At 34.9% G+C, this 20,000-nt stretch overlaps 2 protein-coding genes, 1 long non-coding RNA gene and 1 pseudogene across 3 annotated transcripts in view; 3 read left to right on the top strand and 1 right to left on the bottom strand.

The window, feature by feature from the left end:
- The window catches only part of LOC125196391 (maturase K-like), a 2,027-nt gene extending 1,831 nt beyond the window's left edge, over nt 1–196 (bottom strand). Inside the window, 1 exon segment of the mRNA XM_048094885.1 lies at nt 1–196. This exon segment is cut by the window's left edge and continues 1,624 nt beyond it. The gene's annotated coding sequence lies outside the window, so the exon portion shown is untranslated.
- Nucleotides 197–4,831: 4,635 nt separating this feature from the next.
- Nucleotides 4,832–5,293, top strand: LOC125194669. Its single transcript, XM_048092914.1, has one exon. It carries the CDS (start codon nt 4,832–4,834, stop codon nt 5,291–5,293), a length of 462 nt encoding a protein of 153 aa, XP_047948871.1.
- Nucleotides 5,294–11,127: 5,834 nt separating this feature from the next.
- Nucleotides 11,128–12,031, top strand: LOC125192526. The gene is made up of 3 exons (XR_007171419.1): nt 11,128–11,262; nt 11,445–11,498; nt 11,686–12,031. It is a non-coding gene; the product is annotated as an uncharacterized LOC125192526 (long non-coding RNA).
- A 2,495-nt stretch (nt 12,032–14,526) lies between these two features.
- Nucleotides 14,527–15,790, top strand: LOC125197137 (annotated as a pseudogene).
- The last annotated feature ends 4,210 nt before the right edge of the window (nt 15,791–20,000 follow it).

The following is a 20,000-nucleotide window of genomic DNA, read 5'->3' as shown; positions in this document are numbered from 1 at the left end:
TTATCAGATAAAAGAAAAAAATAGACAGAATTTTCAAAATTGATAAAACATCTCCTATCCCTTTTTCAATCAAAAAAGAACCCTCTTGTATCAAAAAAAGCATCATGTGCATAAGATCATAAGTAAGATAAAGTAAAAAACTACACGACATAAAGAAATAGACCCCTCACGAAGAATTATATTTGTTCAATACACTCTTGTCTGTTCATCTATATCTATCCCAATGAGCCGTCTATCGAATCGTTGCAATTGATGTTCGATCCCGAAGAGAAGGAAAAGATCTTAGAAAAGTGGGCCTTTATGATCCAATGAAGAATCAAACTTATTTAAATGTTCCTGTTATTCTATATTTCCTTGAAAAAGGGGCTCAACCCACAGGAACTGTCCAGAATCTTTTAAAGAAGGCGGGAGTTTTTAAATAACTTCCGTCTAATTAAATGAAATTCAATTAAAGAAATACCAAGGGGGGGTAGCGACTTGTATATAACTTTGTCTAATTTTTCTTTACTTGTTTTTTTTTGATCCCCCCTTTTCTTTTTCCCTTTTTCCACTGTATTCTTTTATCAATATTTATTTTATATTGACAAGAGTGTATTGAACAAATATAATTCTTCGTGAGGGGTCTATTTCTTTATGTCGTGTAGTTTTTTACTTTATCTTACTTATGATCTTATGCACATGATGCTTTTTTTGATACAAGAGGGTTCTTTTTTGATTGAAAAAGGGATAGGAGATGTTTTATCAATTTTGAAAATTCTGTCTATTTTTTTCTTTTATCTGATAATTTCTTGTATTTTCATCTAATCAATTTATTTTTATGTTTCGAATCGATTAGCAAATCTTTTTTTTTAGATTTGTTAGTTCAACGGTCGTCTTCTGGAGTTCTTCTTGAAAGAATCTATTTCTATATAAAAATAGAAGGTCTTATGACCACCTTTGTTAATAATTTTCAGGCGAACCTAGGGTTGGTCGAGGAACCCTGCATGCATTATATTAGGTATCAAAGAAAATCCATTCTGGCTTCAAAAGGGACATCCCTTTTCATGAATAAATGGAAATTTTACCTTGTCACTTTTTGGCAATGGCATTTTTCGGTGTGGTTTCATCCAAGAAGGATTTGGATAAACCAATTTTCCAAGCATTCCCTTTCCATTTTGGGTTATATTTCAAACGTGCAAATAAACCCTTCCGTGGTACGGAGTCAAATTCTAGAAAATGCATTTCTAATCAATAATTCTATTAAGAAGCTCGATACCCTTGTTCCAATTATTCCTCTGATTTCGGAATTGGCTAAAGCGAAATTTTGTAACGTATTTGGGCATCCTATTAGTAAGCCGATTCGGGCTGATTTATCAGATTCTAATATTATTGACCGATTTGCGCGTATATGCAGAAATATTTCTCATTATCATAGCGGATCTTCCAAAAAAAAGAGTTTGTATCGAATAAAGTATATACTTCGACTTTCTTGTGCTAGAACTTTGGCGCGGAAACACAAAAGTACTGTACGTGCTTTTTTAAAAAGATTAGGCTCGGAATTATTGGAAGAATTTCTTATGTCGGAAGAAGACGTTCTTTTTTTGACCTTCCAAAAAGCCGCTTCTGCTTTCCGGGGAGTATATAGAAGTCGGATTTGGTATTTGGATATCATTTCTGTCAATGATCTCGCAAATCAAAAATCCTGAAATCTTGGAAATAGAAATGTTTCGTAAATAAAAAAGATAAAAATAAAGATCAAAACGAGATTTCCACCATCACTATTCTGAAATGTTGATGTAGTATGTAATAAGGGTTAAATCCACTGAGTATTCAACTTTTGAAAGTATTTATAAGAAAGGAAACGGTGTATACATAGGGAAGTGCAATGAAAAATGCAAGCACGGTTTGGGGAGGGGTTTTTCTTTATTTAGTAAACGTAACAAAATAACAAAGAAATTATCTACTCCATCCGACTAGTTCCGGGTTCGAATCCCGGGCAACCCACTGTCGTATCGAAATTCTATGTATAGAAGAGCCAATTTTGAGCCTTTAAGCCTTTTCTTTGGAAGCCAAAATAAATGGGGGGACAATTCCTTGGGTTAGTATAGTTTTTGTTATCTTCTTTTGTAAAGGAATTGGAGAGATAAGGAGGAAAGTATAAAAAGTAGTGTGCTTAATATTAAGAAAGTACAAGTTGCGAAATTGAGAAAAATTCCAAATATGTGCTTGATCTTAGAAAAAAAGAGAAAGGATGTGTAAGAAAGAAAAAAGAAAGAGAAAGACAAAGAAAAAAAAAAAGAAAAATATGTGTGAAAGGTTGTGAAAAAAAAAAAAAAAAAAAAAAAACGAAGGATTGAAAGTAAGTTGAAGGAGAAAAATAAAGTGTTAGAAGTGCCTTAAGTTTTAGAAAAGTGGAGTCATCCTAACTCTACTTGGGATATTTTTATTTTTGAGTCACTTTTTAGCCAAATATTCCTCACCTACCAAAGAGCCTACGTTACAACTGAAAAGAAAGACCTTTCGGACTTTTGATATACTTGCAGGTATTTATAGTGCAAATAAAAAGTGCATCACTTGAGTGATTCTGGCATGTACCCTAATTTGATATGATGGCATCTCATGTGGTGATAGTAGGACAGTTTATTTGATTTTCTTCTTTTTGGTGTCTAGCTTTTGTGTGTTTTTGTTGGTCGGGTCTTTCCTTGGGTGAAATTGAAATGGGAAATGGGTGAGTTGGCAAGATAAACTAAGCATGTTTGTTGGATGAGTTGCCTATGATGATTATGGTTAAAATGTTTGTGAAAACTTGTTGATTTAGCTAAGTGACTTGTGTTTCCTATTTGTGATTTGCCTAAAGTGAATTGCTCGTTGTCTTGTCTATTGCCAAAAGTTACCTTGTGAGGATTGAGACCATCTCCTATTCTAAAAAAAATATGTGTGATTTTTCATCAACTATGTTATATGTTTCTAGAACTTGCTCGCGATCTGTTTGAATCTGCAAAGTGGTTATAGTGATAGGAGAGGACGTTAGGCCATCCTTTGGAACCTTATCTTAACCTGGAACCAAATTGTGAATCATAATCCTTTGTTAGCCTATTTTGAGTTTAAGCCTTTTTCTTTGATAGCCAAAAATGTGGGTTGAATCTTTGTTGGGTCATAGGAAAAGAAATTTTTGGGAAAAGGATTTTGTTATAGCAAGAAAGGATCGAAAAAAAAATGAAATGAAATAAAAGACATGCAAAGCATGTAAAAGTTAAAAAAAAAAAAAAAAAAAGAGAGAGAAAGAAAACAAGAAAGAAAGAAAAGGGAAAAGTATGGGTTCGATTGAATAAGGAGGTTGAGTTGAGATTGAATAAGTGTTGCTAAAGAAAATTATGAGGATTGGGAAGTTGAGAAGAGTTTAGGCAAAGTCTAATCTACTGGGAGTTATAATACACAAGAGCAGAGTAGTTGTAGTTTCATCTTTGGGGTTATAAGTCACTTTGGTCAAATGTTCCTCACCTAACCAAAAAGCCTTACATTACAACCTTAAGAAAAGACCTTTCGGATCCTAAATCTATAGTCACAACATAGCAGAGGAGAGTCTAGACTTCGAGCAAGCCTATGGTAAACTATACATTTTTGATTGACTTGAGAGTTACATACTTTACCCATACACTTTGAGCGTGAGAGCATATTGAAAAAAAATTACACTATATACATCCGGTGAGGGTAATTGACAAGGTGGAATACGTGTTAGTAGCTTGAAGCAATGTTCGATATGGTTCTACTTGTTTGCGAAGTTAATGATGCATGATGACTTGTTTTCTTTTACTGAGGCAATGATGAAAATCCAACACACTTGCAAGAGTTTATTTTTCTTTGTTTTCTTCTTTTTCGAGGACAAACAAGTGTTTAAGTTTGGGGGAGTTGATAAACTCGTAGTTTAGCAAGTGTTTTGGATGGTTGAAAGTGCATAATTGAATGTTTTATGTCACATTACTTGAGTTTTCATCTATGATCCCTTACTTTAGTATTTTGATGAGTTTGTCGAGTTTTTGTAGTCACAACAGGTGGAAACGGGCGAAAAGGGCACCAAAACCAGAGGTCGGGCGTTTCATCGCAGGAGCCGGGCGTTTCATCGCAGAAGGCCGGGCGTTTGGTTTTGGTGCCCTTTTCGCCCGTTTCCACCTATTGTGACTACAAAAACTCGACAAACTCATCAAAACACTAAAGTAAGGGATCATAGATAAAAACTCAAGTAATGTGACATAAAACATTCAATTATGCACTGTCAACCATCCAAAACACTTGTTAAACTACGAGTTTATCAACTGGTTAAGTGCACTCGAGAGAGGGCTTAGTCTAGACTAGCAGCTTTCCTAGTAATCCTAGAGACTCCAAATGGGTAATCGAAGTTGTTGAGTTGTTCACATCGTGTCCGTTGTAGTTGGATCCAAGACTCTACCTCATTCTCTTACTTGAAACTCGTCTTTTGTTGCGTGGTTTTGTCTTGTTTATGTTTAATTGTTTTTCAAAATCAAAACCAACCTTTCCGAATTTTCTAGATAGTAGTCAAAATCGGTTCGTGGTACTTGAGTTGCACAATTTGTCTCCGTGGATACGATACTCGTACTTGTTTATTGCTACACTAGCCCCGTACACTTGCGGGTAATTCTCGTGTTTAAAATAAATCGAGTCAGGAATGCTTGGCACAAATGGAGCGTGAGCGTGAACGGCGGCGCGGGTCCCTCGGACGAATGTCCCCTGCGAGCACGACGTAGCTCACCAACGTCTGGTCGCAGACTATTTTGCCTAGCAACCACGGTGGGGCCCGACGGTTTTTCACCGCCTTTTTAGAATGCGGTAGGATATGTTTCTCCGCATTTTACGGACGTTGGAAGAACGTGATGAATACTTCCAGTATAGGGAAGACGGTATCGGCAGACCCAGACTTACGCCGTTGCAGAAGTGCACGGTTGCGATCCGGCAGATGGCCTACGGCACCATAGCGGATATGTTCGACGAGTACCTTCACGTCGGTGAGACAACTTGTCGCGAATGTCCGAAGAATTTGTATAGGGGAGTTGTGGAGGCTTTTGACGACACATATTTGCGACGCCCGGCTGCTGATGATTTCAAGAGCCTGCTGAGGATGCACGAGACGGTGCATGGCTTCCCTGGAATGCTAGGAAGCATCGACTGTCTGCACCGGCAGTGGAAGAATTGCCTAATGGAGTGGAGAGGTCAATTTACTAGTGGCTACAAGGGCAGCCACCCGACGATGATCCTGGAAGCCATCGCTGAACACCGGCTCTGTATCTGGCATGCATAACACTGTTGACATAACATTGAGCATACGATTTTGGTTATGCACTACTTTATTTATCAAATGTTGGTGGTGGTGATCATTGTCTAGCACTGTTAGTGTTGTTATTGCAGTGCATCGTGTGCTGAGTGAGTCCAATTTGATAATATCCTCAAGAGATATTCGAAAAAAACTTTATTACTTAGAAACTCAGCCGGTTGGAATTTATTCCAGAATCATAAATAAAGATTTTGAACTCGACAACTCTTAGAAACAGATGTTAATTGATTAAAGAAATATAGCATAATTAAAATAATTAACGAATATTTATATCAGAAACACGAGAATAATAAATTAAAGAGGTAAAGCCCGGATTATTCGTAATTTGAGATTGGACGGGCAGTCAATATCATTTTATTATATTGGCTGATAATATTATTCTGTTAACCTTATATTAACTTGGGGCTCAATTTAATTGGTAAAAAACCTACAAGTTTGGCTCAAGCCCAACCTCTATGGATTCCTATTTTGACTCATTATAAACCTTATAAAATGAAATTAGAAAGAAGATTTAGATCTAATTTTATCACAAAAATTTTGTGCCCCTCTCTCCCAGGATTGGCGAAATTTAGTTCTTCAAAGAACTGTAGTTCAATCTTCTTTCTAGCCAAGGCGTTTCGATTCTGACAAGCTTTGTCCACATAAAGGTCATTATTTGAGTTCAGAAAACAAATTAGAAGATCGTGGTTGAGTACGAAGATATTCACGCAGAGAAGGCGCAAGCAATCTTCGATTCATTGGAGAATCAAATCGGTAATTTCTAAACCGTAGGAAATTCATGTTTTAGGGTTTTTATTCCTTCAGCTTGATTTACGTGTGCTCTTGTATGCATTAACTATTTAGCATGTTAATCAATTAATCTCACCATCGGTTAAATAAATCTCATAACCTTAGTATAACAAGAGAAGGAGAGAAAGAGACAACCAAGTGTGGATGGAGAGCTCGCTACCATGAATCGGAAAATGAATGAGGTTCATATCACGATCCAACTGTGCAACGAACAACACAATGCTCACTTGAGTTAGAGAAGGTATGAGTATGTAATTTTTCATTTTTAGGACCAATGAAGTGCGTCGTGAAACTCGCGCGCCTCAGAAAAAAAAAGGATTTGAACTACATAATTTTAATTTTTAGAAATTTAATTATGTAATTTATAATTATGTTATTTTCTTTTTGTTAACTATGTAATTTTTGGTAATTTTATTAAATTAATTTTTAGTTAGTTGCGTATTTAAATCAATTGCATTTTCAATTTTAAAGAAATAAAAATTGGAAAACATAAATAATTAAGTGAATGAATACTACCATATTGTGTGTGATATTTCTTGAATAAAGAACGTGATAAAAAGTAATGTGTAATCAATAAATACTGTAGTATTTAAATTATTTAAGAAATGAGATTGTACATCCCTTAGCATACAAAACAAAGTTAGAATCAAAGAAAAAAATAATGAGTATTTATAAAGTTAGACAATGAAATGCGTCTTAATTAGTAAAACATTTACACTAAATTAATAAATTGATAAATTAGAGATTCAGAGTCATTTTGAAATAATAAAAAACTGTTATTCTTATTTTTTTTAACATACAGATAAATAATTACTCTTAAACATTAAATTATAGCCACTGCGAATAAATATAAGTGAGTGTGACATATAATTAAAAGATTGGATCTACACGCTATAATAGCATTACACAGATATCCACTTTATTGTTCCCCACATGGTGGGTCATCTTTAATTTCATCGTAACCATGTAACATATCATCACCAAAATACCAACTAATTAGGTCAAGTTAGTTTTGTGGTTGTGTATTTGCATGCATAGTGTGTTGTCTAAAACAATCTCAGTTCATTAAATACTTTAATTTAACATTTCATTTATTTTCTTATAATAATTCCAGTATGGAGTATATGATATTTTCTTTTTAGTTTTTTCATTTCAACAAATTATTTGTACTTCTTCTTTATTATCAAATGAATAAAATATATGTATATGATATTTTCTTTTTAGTTTTTTCATTTCAACAAATTATTTGTACTTCTTCTTTATTATCAAATGAATAAAATATATGTATATCCTTATACAAATAACAACATAGTCATTATATAGAATTACAGAGCTACACGATGAATATTGATTCAAATAATCGTTAATTTTAACTCCTATATATTGGTCTTCATCCATTGTGTTGTTGTTATATACGACTTCTAATAGAGTGAATATCAATTACCAATGTGTATGTTAAAGTTTCTACTTCCGGAAACGTTTGAAAGATAGAAAATAGTAGAATGTTTCTAAATACATGTAGCTTTGTAAGATCAATCAATCATTATTTGTAATGCTCTGAATATGATAAAAGTTTTGAAGAAACAATTAAATGTATGTGTCTGAGGTTGTGTGATGGAGAAAATGTTATACTCCTCCGCCTCACCTCTTAGTTAAGATATTATTTTTTTCGGTGCGGAAATTAAAAAATGAGTAAAAAAATAAAGCAAGAGAGAAAGAAAAAAATAGAATAGAAATAGTAATACAATTTTTGCCAAAAACAAAAACGACACAGCTAAATTGAGACGACCCAAAAGAAATGACTCAACTACTACGGAAGTGAGGGAGTATTTCTTTTTTCTTTTTTGAGGACATGAGAAATAGTTATATCTATATTTATACTATACGGAGTAGGGGAGTGTTATATTGCTAACTCAATACCTAATTGCTAACTACAACTAAATAATAGCCATTAGATATTCAAATTAAGGGCCTAGATCATCAACCAAGAAATATCAATACGATCAACAAAAAACGTCAATAAAGTATAGAATTAATTCCATAAAATATCAATAGGGGTATTAATGTCAATTAACTACATGTTTAGTTATAACTAACTTTTAAAAGAAATCCCAAAACTTTAAATTCATATAACATATATCAAACTAAAGATAATTTTATAAGGATTCCAACGATATCATATATGCATATGTTCCGACGTCAAAATTTGAAAAAAAATTCGAAAATTTTTCAATTTTTTCGTAAAGCAGAAATGTCAACATACTATATAAACTATGTCAATATAATACATGTAGAATGTCAATATAAGCAATGGGTTAACATTCTTAAAGCATCGTGTTGACATTCTCAAAGCATTGTGTTGATATTTCCGAAACACTATATTGACATTTTCATCTAAAATCCTAATTTGGCGTTTTTTTATCTTTTTTTATTTTATTAATAAAAACAAAAATTACACGTGGCAAATTGTAGACCACACGTTTTCTAAAATCCTATGGCCTTAAATTAGTTGTAGCTAGCAATTAAATGATGAGTTAGCAATTGATCACTTCCCATACGGAGTATATAAAGTCGTAATTTTTTGGTTTTGACATTTCCGCTCATTTTATGGAATATTTTTTAATATGTATTATCCCGCTCACTTTAATAGAATTTTTTAGCATAAATTATCTAATCTGAAATTGTTACAAACTATTACATGAGCTTCAAAGATTTGGAAGAGGCAAGGATAAAGCTTAAAGTTATGGAATATATGCATAGCATTTTTGTATGTTGTGATGTGTGTCGTGGATTTTAAAGGTTGATTAATATTCATTTTATGCCGTTAAAACTAGTTTAAATCCTCTAATATCACTTCGATTGCAAGCAAATGGCGACGAAGTAGTAAAAGAGGTAAAGTTCTCATGAGGAACAGATAATTGCAATGTAAGACTAACTAGAAAGCAGGTAAATTTAATTGATTTTGGACTTTGAAAACTACGAAGTAAAAAGTACCAGGGAAAATTGTTCTTAACTCGTTTTGGGACATTTGTTAACAAGGATCCTATTTCCTAATCATATTTTATTGCTTTTGGGATCGTGTTGTTTTACACTCACACACGGCTAATCACCGATCGTGGAATAGAACACCTAGGGTCGGCTGATCAAGTTCACTAGGCTCGACACACCTACCCCTAACCCCTACAAGATGCTTAGTAGGCTCAGGATAGGCTTTTCTAAGCATGTTCGACACCAAAGACTCATCCTAAAACGCATGCGAAAAATAAATGTGTAACTTGTAATGCAAAAGAGAGATTATCCGTTTTTCCCACTTATAATTTATTTTTTTCATATTTTTACTCCAAAATTTAATTTTTTTCATCTATAAATACCTCTCATTTCTTCCAAAAAAATCACACCGAACAACTCTTCTCTCAACCTCATTTTTTCTCTCAAATTTTGTAACACTCTTTTCTATCCATATTTTGCTAACATGTCCCGCCAACAACCCCCACACACGCCCGACGGTTGGAACCAATGGTTCGGCAGCCCGACGTCTATCCTATCACTGGATACGGATTTTTCGGCAGCTTGCTCCTACCCTAGGCTCGGACATTCCATGTGGATATCGACCTTACCCGACGGATATGCAGAATGTCTTCAGTGGGAAATTCGGGTGAACTCCCGAATACGGCTCGACGCAACTGTTGTCCCAACTTCCGGATGGCAGCACCCCCACCTTGCATCATGAGGACTTCAATGTCAGCACTCCGTAAACCACGACGGAGATGGAGAAATTGTTCGAGGCCTATGTTTCGATGTCAGAAGATTCGATCATCGGCACCAATCCAAAACGGTCGGATTGAACTAGAGAGCGCAATGCAAACATGTTGCGCAATGTGTTTGGAAAGGCAAGCAATGAAATCCAAAAGTTTTAGTGATTTAATCTCGAGGAAATGAGGATGGCCGGCAGCAGCACGAGTGAAGCTGACATAATGACCGGGGCCATGTTAGCTTACCAAATGATGATGCACAAACCATTCAAGCATATCATGACGTGGAAGATGATTCGTCAGTTGCCTAAGTGGTCGGGGGACACCCGGTCCTCCTCGGGCTCCACCGGAAAACGGTCGAGGTCGCAATCCGATTTCGGCGAGGACAAGGTGGCAAGCTAGCTTGCCGGAGCTCACTTGGATAGTTCCAAGGCCGGTCCGAGCGGTTCGCGACATAGTTTGCAAGGGACGAAGGAGGCAAAGGCTAGCCGCCGTCACCCACATAGCCAAGCCCAACCGGCCTCCATACCTTCACCCCAACCTATCCCTCCTAACGTGGACATGTTATTTGGGTACTTACAAACTGCTCTCCAAGATGACACGTCCCGGATGAATCCAAAACAACAAGTTGCGCATGGTCAGATGATTGAAGCCCTCTAAGTGAAATTGGGTACACGTCGCCTGCCACCGCCGCTGGAGGAATAGTTTTCATCTATCCAAACCCGAAATATTAAAATTTTAATTTTTAGAATTTAAATTATGTAATTTTTAATTTTTTAGGATTTAATTTTAAATTTTTAGGATTTCAATTATGTAATTTTTAATTTTTTAAGAATTTGTAATGGTATTTCGAGTTTTTTAATGATGCATAATTATTAAGAAAATATATTTAGTAAGTATAGTATTAGAATTGAATAATAGAATAGTAGGATCATGAATAGTGAGGAGCATGCTCTTGGGGAAGAGCATGATTGTGAGTGCCATACCTTAGTTAAGAGTAGTGAATAAAATCTATACAATATATAAAACGGGAGTTTTGGGGGTATTTAGGGAAATATCATTTTAAAATTGATATTATTATTTAAATAAAATTATACGGTTAATGGATATTATTTGAAGTTAGTGGAGAGTTAATTGAAGTTAGTGGGGAGTTATTTAAAGTTAATAGGGAGTTAATGGGTGGTTATTATCTATAGTAATTTATTTATATTTACCAATTAAGAAAACTTAGAAAACAAGTGTTTGATAAAAGGAACGGAGATCTTATAGGATCGGCCCATTTTGCAGCTATGGCCTCTGATATCTTCCTCTTCTGAGATTGGTACTTGAAGAGAGCTGATGGGTCAGCGATGGTTGGAGGTTCAATGAAGCTTTTCATGATCAAAACTGGTTTATGTGTGAGATCCCTCCTTCTCCTTTCCATCTTTTTATTTTCCCACTCACACCAACACACACATTAATTTTGTATATTTGGTCAGGGAGATGTTGGAATTATTGATTTTCGAACGTGAAAAGATAAAAAAGTGTCCATGCTTTGATTATGCTTCCAGAGTTTAATCTTGAACATTAAATTGCAGCAATGATGCACTATTGGCGTATTGTGCTCAAGTTTGGACCATCAATTTCTCACGGTGCTTCTCCCATTCACGACTCTTTCCTTCCATTGAACAGGCATTTGCATGTCAATAATCTCTTCATTCTATTATGTTAGTATTGGTTTTAAATTTTAATTCTTATGATTTTCGTTTTCATTTGGACTTGATTGGTTCCAATAAGAAAAAAAAAATCGAATCTTGATTAAAAAAATTCTCTCTTCAGAATTGGATGCTACTAAGATCACCAAACGAAGCAGAATGAGATTTCCAGATTCCACACAATCACCAAATCAGTTCGTATCACCGATGTACTCCGGCGGCGACGCTGCCACATACTGACCGCCATTCTGGGCCGGCTCCGACCAGCACCAAATGTAGCAGCATCCCGACAATCTTGGTTAAATGTTCAGTTAGTGTATCACATCTTATGCTTTGATCTACGGATGATCATTTAATACATATTATTGTTTTTTTATTTTATTGTAGTTTTAGGTGAGGCGGACGGCTTTAAAATGACAAACGACTTATTTTACCTATGAGTTCTGTTGAAGAGTTGATTTTAATTTTAAAGTTAATGTAGTGTATAAAGAAATTTTAAAAATGATGAATAATTATCGATTGTTTAAATTCTTTATTGTGATAGAAATGTATCTTCCTATTCCATTATTTAATGTTTATACATTATATTATGTGATTTTTTCCAAATTTATTATGCTTCAATGTTGATTTATATAGATTTTTTATTCTCATATAACTAAAATCGTTGCTCATATTGTTCATTGTTAATATTAATTCTAATTTTATTTAATTTGTATTAAAAAATATACTCCCTCCGTCCCAAGGTATTAGACCAATTTTCCTTTTTGGGATGTCTCAACATATTAGACTCATTTCCTTTTTTAGCAAAAACCATCTATCTTATTTTATTCTCCACCTACTTTTTTCTCTCTTCTTTCCTCTACTTTTTCCCTCTCTCATACTTTACTCTCTCCAATTTAACTATTTAAATATCAATTCCTTAAATCATGTCCCCAAAAGAAGTGAGTCTAATACTCCGGGACGGAGGGAGTATTAATTTGTGCATAGCACAGGCGTGATACTAGTATAAATAAAAGTGAGGCAGGATTCATAAATAGTGAAGATGACGGTTAAGCATGCTCTTAATGATAATTTTAAAAGTATATATATATATATGGATGTATTAAGATGACAACCCTCTTTATTTTAACACCATACCACCATTTTAGGCCATTGGATCTGAAAATCGTGTGCTTGTCATCCTGCCACGTGTAAAAACACGGAGGGGTAAAATAGGAAATTTCTAATTTTACGTTACCAGATTGCAGTGTTGTTCATTAAATATTGCAGTCTTACCGCAGCAATATTGCAGTTTACCACAACTGCAATATCAAGACTGCAATATCTAATACTTGTACACTGCAAACCCGTGTTTTTTCATGAAACTTAATCCTAGGCGTCCATAAACGAGATCTAACGGACTATATTGGTGGTATGGTGTTATCCTATCTATGGTGGCACCCTAGTGCACCTATATATATATATATATATATATATATATATATATATATATATATAGGGATGTATTCAAATACTTTTCATATCTTTTGTCCTTTTTCCTTCTTAATCCTAGCCCCACGATTTTGTCATCTGACGGTTAGATTAATGCCACGTGTCATTTAATAATGCACATTTTCATTCTAATAATGCACAGCGGCTAATAATGCAACATTATAGACTAATAATGCACATTTTCATTCTAATAATGCACAGCGGCTAATAATGCAACATTATACACTAATAATGCATTGATCACAACCATCCAATTCAAGGATCCAAGGGTTGAGATTAAGAAGGAAATAGGACACTTAGGGTGCAAAGGAGCCTAACGCACCCCTAGATATATATATATATATATATATATATATATATATATATATAGGGTCTTGTTAGGTTGAGATTATTTACCTTAATTGAGAAATGAGATGCAATATGGGCCACTAATCCATAAGATTCATGTAATGTCAACAGATAACACATTATGTCAACAAGGGGGTATAATTGTAATTTCATTAATAAAAGGCAGAAAACATAAAATTATATTTCAAACCATTTTCTAAAATCTTCTCTAAAACTATCGCTAAAAACCTGCAAATCTTCATACAAATCTTCATAAAATCGAAGACCTTCAAAATCGAAGACCTGCAAATCTCGCTGAAAATCTGCTGATCTTCAAATTTCAATTCGTAGACCTTCAAAATCGAAGAGCAAAATTGAACAGTTTTGTGCAATGACGATAGAAAAGCAAAATCGAAGACAATCGGCTGAAGCAACGATTGTAGCTAAATCGGCTGAAGCAACGATCGAAGAGAATCGACATTCCAAATCGGCGGTGGTTGAAGCGACTTCTTCAGGTTGATGAATTTTCAAAATCGGCATTCAAAATCGTCGTTCATCCGAAAATTGAAGAATTTTTTAACAACAGACGACTAATTCGATGGAGTTTGGTTGAATCTGAAGTTTTTAGGTTGATTTTATCGACTTCGATTCTGTTTTTATGCTTTATTTGTTGATGCCCAGTCAAATTTGTTCCTAATCAGTTTTTTTTTTTTTTTTGCTTTTTCATTTTTAGGTTCGAGTACACTTCATAATCAAAGCCTAAGGTGTTATCTGATGGATTCTTCATCTTATTCAGAGTCGACGTCGATGAATGTTGAAGGTATTTTGGTTTGATTTTCATTATCATGACTTTTTTGTACTTTGTTGGTGAATTATACTCTGTTGACATAAATGCAGATTTGCTGACATTCTATGTTTATTGATATCATGTATACTCTCTGTTGCTATCATGATAATTTCTTGTTCACATAACTGCAAATCTGTTGATATTTGAATTGATGTGCATTCCTACTGACTTCTAATTTGTTTGTCATTCCAGTGGTAGACATGTTCTATTATATTACAGAGATTTTGTGTTGAACTAGGCTAAAGTTTTATTGAAAGCACGAAATGTGAATATTCTGTATTGAAATATTTATTGCAGAACTTCACAAGAAGGAGACATGTGAAGCTGTCACCATGATTGAAACACCACCTATGGTAATTGTTGGTGTCGTTGGGTATGTGAAGACTCCTCGTGGTCTTCGCTGCCTAAATACAGTTTGGGCTCAGCACTTGAGTGAGGAGGTAAAGAGAAGGTTCTACTAGAATTGGTGCAAGTCAAAGAAGAAGGCATTTTCCAAATACTCGAAGAAGCTGGAGACTAACGAGGGGAAGAAAGACACCCAGGCACAGCTGGAGAAATTGAAGAAATATTCTTGCGTCATTCGTGTCCTGGCTCACACTAAGGTATAAACTAATTTCCTTTATTTGAAATTTTATCACTAATTATTTTTTTCATCAAATTTGACTATAAGTTTAAAGTTTTCTATTGCTATTGTACATATAAGAAAAATGAAGGGATTGAAGCAAAAGAAGGCACACATGATGGAGATACAAGTGAATGGTGGGACTATAGCACAAAAGGTTGATTTTGCATATGCTTTCTTTGAGAAACAGGTCCCCATTGATGCTGTTTTCCAGATGGATGAGATGATTGACATTATTGGTGTCACAAAGGGTAAAGGGTATGAAGGTGTGGTTACACGTTGGGGAGTCACCCGGCTTCCTGGCAAGACCCACAGGGGACTTCGTAAGGTCGTATGTATTGGTGCATGGCATCCTGCTAGAGTTTCCTTCACTGTTGCTAGGGCTGGACATAATGGATACCAACATCGAACTGAACTGAACAAGAAGATCTATAAGCTTGGCAAGGTTGGGAAAGAAGAACACACATCCTCTACTGAGTTTGACAGGTTCCAACACTAGCATCTTTGCAATTTGCATTATATATACTTCCATCTGTCAATTCTTTCCATTGAAATTGATCATATCAGTTTAAACAAATAACGATTTGTTAGTTTGTGAATGAACATATCCAAGTACAATCTAATGTATGGAAATACTATGTTTTTCTCATTTATCTAATGACTTGTATGTTGATTGATTGCAGGACTGAGAAAGATATTACACCAATAGGTGGATTCCCTCACTATGGTGAAGTAAAGGATGATTACTTGATGATCAAATGCGGGTGTGTGGGTCCTAAGAAAAGTGTTGTAACTCTTCGTCAATCTCTCCTCAAACAGACATCTCGTGTTGCCCTCGAGGAGATTAAGCTGAAGTTTGTGGATACCTCATCCAAGTTTGGACATGGATGTTTCCAGACCACTGAGGAGAAGCTGAAGTATTATGGTCGGGTCAAGGCATAAATTATTTACTGAAAAGTAATTACATTAGTTGGCATCTAATGGTCGGCTCATTTTTGCACTAGTCTTGGAAAGCTTAGTTTTTTCTCAACTTGTTTTTCGTGATAATTTGTGGGAGTTACATTGTTGTATTGAGTTGTAATCTTCTGATTGATTTTTCATTCTTTCCAATTGTTTTTTTAACCCAATTGTCTCGTAGATTTTTCAACTTTGCATGTTGTGGCACATGACATAAAGAAATAAGGCAGCAGGAATGAGTCAAGTTGGGCTGGAAGCAAATGTCATTGAATCATATCAACTTTACATAAGAATACAAAATTTTCAAATATCAAATTATTACAAAATAGTCAAAAGCCCCTGCTGTTGTGTTTGTGGGTGGAGGAAGGGGTTATGAATAGGGTTGAGAGTCCATGGTAGGGTTGCAGATTCACTGGAGAAGCTAATGGCTTGTATGTGCAGTTGACATGACTTGTATGTGCAGTTGATACGATATGGCTTGTACGTGTAGTTGACATGGCTTGTACGTGTAGTTGACATGGTTTGAAAGTGTAGTTGACATGGCTTATAATTATTGTTGACATGGCTTGTACATGTAGTTGACATGGCTTGAAAGTGCAGTCGACATGACTTATAATTGTTGACATGGCTTGTGCGTGTAGTTGATATGGCTTGTACGTGTAGTTGATATGACTTGTACGTCTAGCTGACATATTATATACCATAGTTGACATGACTTGTATGTGGAGTTGAGACGATATGTACTATAGTTGACATGACTTATATGTGCAGTTGACATGATATGGCTTGTACGTGTAGTTGACATGGCTTGTATATGTAGTTGACATGACTTATAATTGTTGTTGACATGGCTTGTACGTGTAGTTGACATAGTTTGAAAGTGTAGTTGACATGACTTGTATTAAAATAACACTTATAATTCACATTTTAATACGGAGAATATCAAATGTCAACAACTCGTATTAAAATGTCAACAACTAAAAAATAAAACTTATAATTTACATATCAATACCGAGAATATTAAATGTCAACAACTCGTATTAAAATATCAACAACTAAAAAATAACACTTATAATCCACATTTTAATACCGAGAATATCAAATGTCAACAGCTCGTATTAAAATGTCAACAACTAAAATATAACACTTATAAATAGCCAGAATATAAAATATCAACCGCTTGTATTAAAATGTCAACAACTAAAAAATAACAGTTATAAATAGCCAGAATATCAAATGTCAACAGCTCGTATTAAAATGTCAACAACTAAAAACTAACACTTATAATTTCATATCAATAGCCAGAATATCAAATGTCAACAACTTTATTAAAATGTCAACAACTAACAAATAACACTTATAACATATCAATAGTCAGAATATCAAATGTCAACAGCTCGTATTAAAATATCAACAACTAAAAAATAACACTTATAATTACATATCAATAGCCAGAATATCAAATGTCAACAACTCTATTAAAATGTCAACAACTAACAAATAGCACTTATAATTCACATATCAATAGCCAGAATATTAAATGTTAACAACTAAAAAATAACACTTATAATTCACATATCAATAGCCAGAATATCAAATATCAACATCTCGTATTAAAATGTCAACAACTAAAAAATAACACTTATAATTCACATATCAATAGGCAGAATATCAAATGTCAACAACTCTTATTAAAATGTCAACAACTAAATAACACTTATAATTCATATATCACTAGCCAGAATATCAAATGTCAATAATTTATAGCAAAATGTCAACAGCTTTCACCGACGACGACTTCTATTGGCGTGCAATCAAGAAACTGCAATTAGAGTTGAAAGACTAAACAAAACTGAACAATGTTTGTATAAAATAAACCTTGTTTGGCTACCAACAATGGTCAGTAAAGCACCACTAATTCACAAACAGAATCATCATCTACTCTACCCATACCCTCAGAATCTGTAGCTTGTTCGAAAACGCAATCGCCACCCAATCTGGCTGCGAAGACGACCACTGCAGCTGCTCAATCTCTGCCTCGGCAGTGTACGCCACAATCGGGACCAATCCGTCCTCCACCGGCTGCCCCATCGACAAGAGGTCCCAAATCAAAGCCTGCGAATCATCTCCCACCGTGCAAATGTGGCACCTGATGCCGCTGCAGCTCCACCACCAGCAGCGTTGGGATGATTCGAATTGAACCGAATATGAAGTGTACTCCTATTTCTCCTACGAATTGAACCTTCACCCATAGGCAAACGCAACAAGATTTCTCGAAATCTGAACAACTACATAAAAAATTCAATTCAGCCAAACAAAAATTAATAAACAAAAAAGAAATTTGCAGAAAGATCAAAGCAACAACAACTGGTATATCCAAACGAATAAAGAAGCCTCAGATCTAGGAAATTTATGCAGAAACAAAACCTCTCTTTACTATAGAAGTATTCAATTGAAAACATAGGATACCTTGAACACTCAAAATCAGTGAGACAAGTCTGAAATTGAGAACAACTGTTGCTGATGAAATTGAGATATAGTTAGAAGGATTAAGTTGCTTCTAATCATGAAGATCATCAACACCACATTATCATCATGGTAATTGATTGAATTAAACAATTAATTAAACTCCTAATTCATCGATTTGAGATTCAATTTACCACAAGAGTTATTCCTCGCTAGATCGGAGATGACAACAGCACGATCGAGTGGGCGATGGTGGAGCTCCTCCGCCACCCGGTGGCGAAGGACGAGCTCCGCCGCGTCGTCGGAGAAGGAAACGGATTCGAGGAAGCGCGGATCGACGATTTGTCGTACCTGCAGGCGGTGGTGAAGGAGACGTTGCGGCGGAGAAGGAGCCAGCCTCGGTTTCATCGTCGGAAGAATCGGTCAGGCCAGAGCAGGTGAAGAAGCGGCCGATTGCGTACAGATAGGCGGAGAAGAAGCGAAGATTATATTTTCATGAATTGACGAAAAGGAGAAACTGAGAGATGAAGACGAGGCTGGTGAACGAGAGCAGTGTTTGACGGCGATCAGCAGCAGCGATATGGCGGCGGCAATCGCCATTGTCGTCGGCGAAATTGGAGGGATGAAGATGAAGATGGAGGGCGATTGGTGGTAGCGATTTGGAAAAAAATGAATTTTGAGAAGAGGAGAGATGGATGTGAATTACCATTATGCCCTTTCATATTAAATTAATCTAAAAATATTTATTGTGTGGCAAAATCTGGACCACTCATTTAATAAAAATGAGTGGCTGATATTGCATCTCATTTCTCAATTAGCCTAAATAATCTCAATTGATCACAATCCTATATATATATATATATATATATATATATATATAGGGGTGCATTATAATGATAACCCCAATTTGTGTGATAACCCTATAACTAAATCTCCACCACACATTTTTAAAATATGTGGTCTAGATTTAATCTAACAAAACTATCATTTTATCAAATAAAAATATCATTTTCGGATATATTAAGGGCAAAATTGTCATTTCGTTCTAAAATTTGGTGGGAAAGAAGGAAACTTGACTCAAACGCTCCATTCAATTTCTCTCACACTCAAACCCTGCATTCAATTTCTCTCACAAACAAACCCTCTGAATCGCGTTTCAAAGCCTTCGAATCGAAGGAAAAATCATCCGATTCTGGAATATGTCGAAGGAAAACGCTCAAGCATCATCGAAGAAAGTTTGGATGAAGTTTATTACTTATTTCACTTTTGATTTTGCTCGATTTATCATTTTGCTGGAGATTTTCTCGATTTTTTTTAGATTCTGTAGTTTTTTAGTGTAGATATTTCTTATATTTATACAATATCGTTCATGCATAACAATATTGAGAACAATCTATATATTTAGATTTACATTTTGCTGTGTATTCTGTTGGTGTGTGTTTTTCTGTGTTTTTGTGTGTGTTTTGCTTTCTTTATGTGTGTTTTGCTGTGTGTGTTGCTATGTGTTTGCATGATCTGTTTAAATGTAGAAATTGTGCTTTTGCTTGATAAAATGATACTTTGGGTGCATAAAATGATAGTTTCTGAAAATGATAAAATGATACTTTGTGAATAGTGTTTTGTTCTACTTAAGTGACAAGTTATGCCCTCTCTGCTTTTTTGAACTCATTGAAATTTAGAAAATGATAGTTTCAGAAGATAAAATGATAATTGCCCTTGATAAAATGAT

The sequence above is a fragment of the Salvia hispanica genome, chromosome 6 (assembly GCF_023119035.1).
Source record: "Salvia hispanica cultivar TCC Black 2014 chromosome 6, UniMelb_Shisp_WGS_1.0, whole genome shotgun sequence".
Classification (NCBI taxonomy): Eukaryota; Viridiplantae; Streptophyta; class Magnoliopsida; order Lamiales; family Lamiaceae; genus Salvia; species Salvia hispanica.
Note: the sequence above shows the minus strand (reverse complement) of the source record. Positions and strands in the feature narration are given on the sequence as shown.

Bases quoted from the DNA above. Each gene is read 5' to 3' on its own strand.
- LOC125194669 (XM_048092914.1), top strand. From the start codon at position 4,832: ATGTTTCTCCGCATTTTACGGACGTTGGAAGAACGTGATGAATACTTC.